Here is a 1,837-nt window from a genome sequence, read left to right as displayed (position 1 = left end):
CGGCCGCCCCTCCAGGTCCCGGCACAGCAGCGAGCGCTGCGCCTTCAGCCGGCAGGCCAGGCACATGAAAATGGCGTCCACGTTCTGGCTCTCCTGAGGGTCCTTGGCCGAGGTCTCAAACAACAGCATGTTGTGAGCGTCGGCGAACTTGAGCGCCATGCTGGACGGCACTTGGATCAGGTCCTTCAAGTCACACTTGTTCCCCACCAGCACCCTGGGGACCAGGGGGGGCACGGCGTGCCCGTTGCACTCCTCGATCCACATCTTGAGGTTGGTGAAGGAGGTCATCTTGGTCACGTCGTACACGAAGACGACGGCGTGCACGTTGCGGTAGTAATGCTCCACCATGCTCTTCCGGAACCTCTCCTGGCCTGCCGTGTCCCACACCTGCACCTGGGGAGCAGAGCGGGCACAGGGCTGGGGGGCAGCCAGGGGCTGCCTGGGGAGGGGCTGCCTGGCTGCCCCGCTGGACCCCCTGCAGGGAGACACAGGAGGTCCCTTATGAGACAAACCTGGATGGATGGATGGATGATGGATGGATGATGAATGGATGGATGGATGGATGGATGGATGGATGGATGGATGGATGGGTCACACAAGCCTTTGTGCCTATGCTGGCAGTGTCCAAGGCTGTAAAGGCCAGTGCAGGTGTTTGTGCAATTCCACCAAGCAAGCCCAGCTCATCTAGTAAGAGAGATCACGTCAGCACTTTCACTCACTTTCAAGACTTAGAAGGAGAAATGCCCTGACAGGAACCTTATGAAGTTCAACAAAGAGAAGCACCAGTCCTGCCCCTGGGAAAGAACAACTCCAGGCACCAGGACATGCTGCGGACCATCCAGATGGGAAGCTGGAGTGGAGTCTCCAACCTTGGACATATTCAAAAGCCATCTGGCCGTGGTCCAGGGCAACTGGCTTAGGGTTGTCCTGCTTCAGCCTTGGGGCTGGTGCAGATGAGCTCCAGAGGTCCCTTCCAGCCCATATGCTGCTGTTAGCCTGTGACTCTGAGCTCTCATGGCCTTTGTAGGTAACATCTTGAGGCCTGGAGCTGGCAATTTCCAAACAAGTGTCTGGGGTTAATCCAAACTGCCCTGTACCCCACCGAGGCAGTGCCTGCCCCTGAGTCTTCAGACAGAAGAAAATGCTGGCAAGGAAGAGCTGCTGCTCCTTCCTTTCCCTGCCACTCCCTCCCAGGCTGTTCCCTCTGGGCAGAGCAGGAGTGGGAAGGTCCCTCTCCCACCTCTCACCTCCCCTCTTGGATGTGTGATCCCATGAAAAGGCCAATTTGCTGCTCTGCCTCCCACTCCTGCCTGCTGGACCAGAACTAACACCTGAAGGTGGGAGGCCTGGATGTTTCCCAGCCCCTGGCAGGGAGGCAGCCTTGGTGCCAGCCCACAGGCCTGCTCCTGCGGCTGCCTGGCCTGGGGTGGAGCTGGGCAGGGCAGGGGAAACGAGCCCTCTCCATGCTCAGAGAAAAATGTCTGTGGGCAGTTTAAAAGCACAGCTAAAGCTCTTACCCACCAGCAGCAGCTCTGATTTCACTGTGGTTAGTCCCTCCATGTCTGATGACTGTCGGCAGAGCAGCAGTACTTGCCCCCCTGCAGCCACCCGATCCAGGCACGGTTGGTGCTGCCCCCCCCCCCGGGCAGGCCCAGAGCCACGGATCTGCTCTGGCACGTCAGCCAGAGCTCCTCAGGCTGCTGCCTTTCTGACAGCTCTCACCCTGCCCTTCCTACAGCAAATCCGTCCTGGTCCAGCCTTCCTGCGATGGCTCCTTGAGCAGCCCACGGCCCCCAGCTCGCCCGGGGGGGCACACGGCTCTCCCCCCGGCTCTGCT

The 1,837-nt window shown here is 59.8% G+C and overlaps 1 protein-coding gene across 1 annotated transcript in view; it reads right to left on the bottom strand.

The window, feature by feature from the left end:
* Window positions 1–1,560, bottom strand: part of LOC104393944 — an 11,016-nt gene extending 9,456 nt beyond the window's left edge. The window contains exons 1-2 of the mRNA XM_010003472.1: window positions 1,522–1,560; window positions 5–393 (exon numbers count right to left, since the gene is read on the bottom strand). Of these exons, the coding sequence (XP_010001774.1) occupies window positions 5–393; window positions 1,522–1,560 (428 nt within the window). The remainder of the gene's footprint in view (window positions 1–4; window positions 394–1,521) is intronic.
* Window positions 1,561–1,837: the final 277 nt, after the last annotated feature.

This window comes from Chaetura pelagica, unplaced genomic scaffold, assembly GCF_000747805.2.
Source record: "Chaetura pelagica isolate M959 unplaced genomic scaffold, ChaPel_1.0 scaffold938, whole genome shotgun sequence".
Lineage (NCBI taxonomy): Eukaryota > Metazoa > Chordata > Aves > Apodiformes > Apodidae > Chaetura > Chaetura pelagica.
The sequence above is the reverse complement of the archived record's forward strand: the minus strand, read 5'-3'. Positions and strand labels throughout refer to the sequence as shown.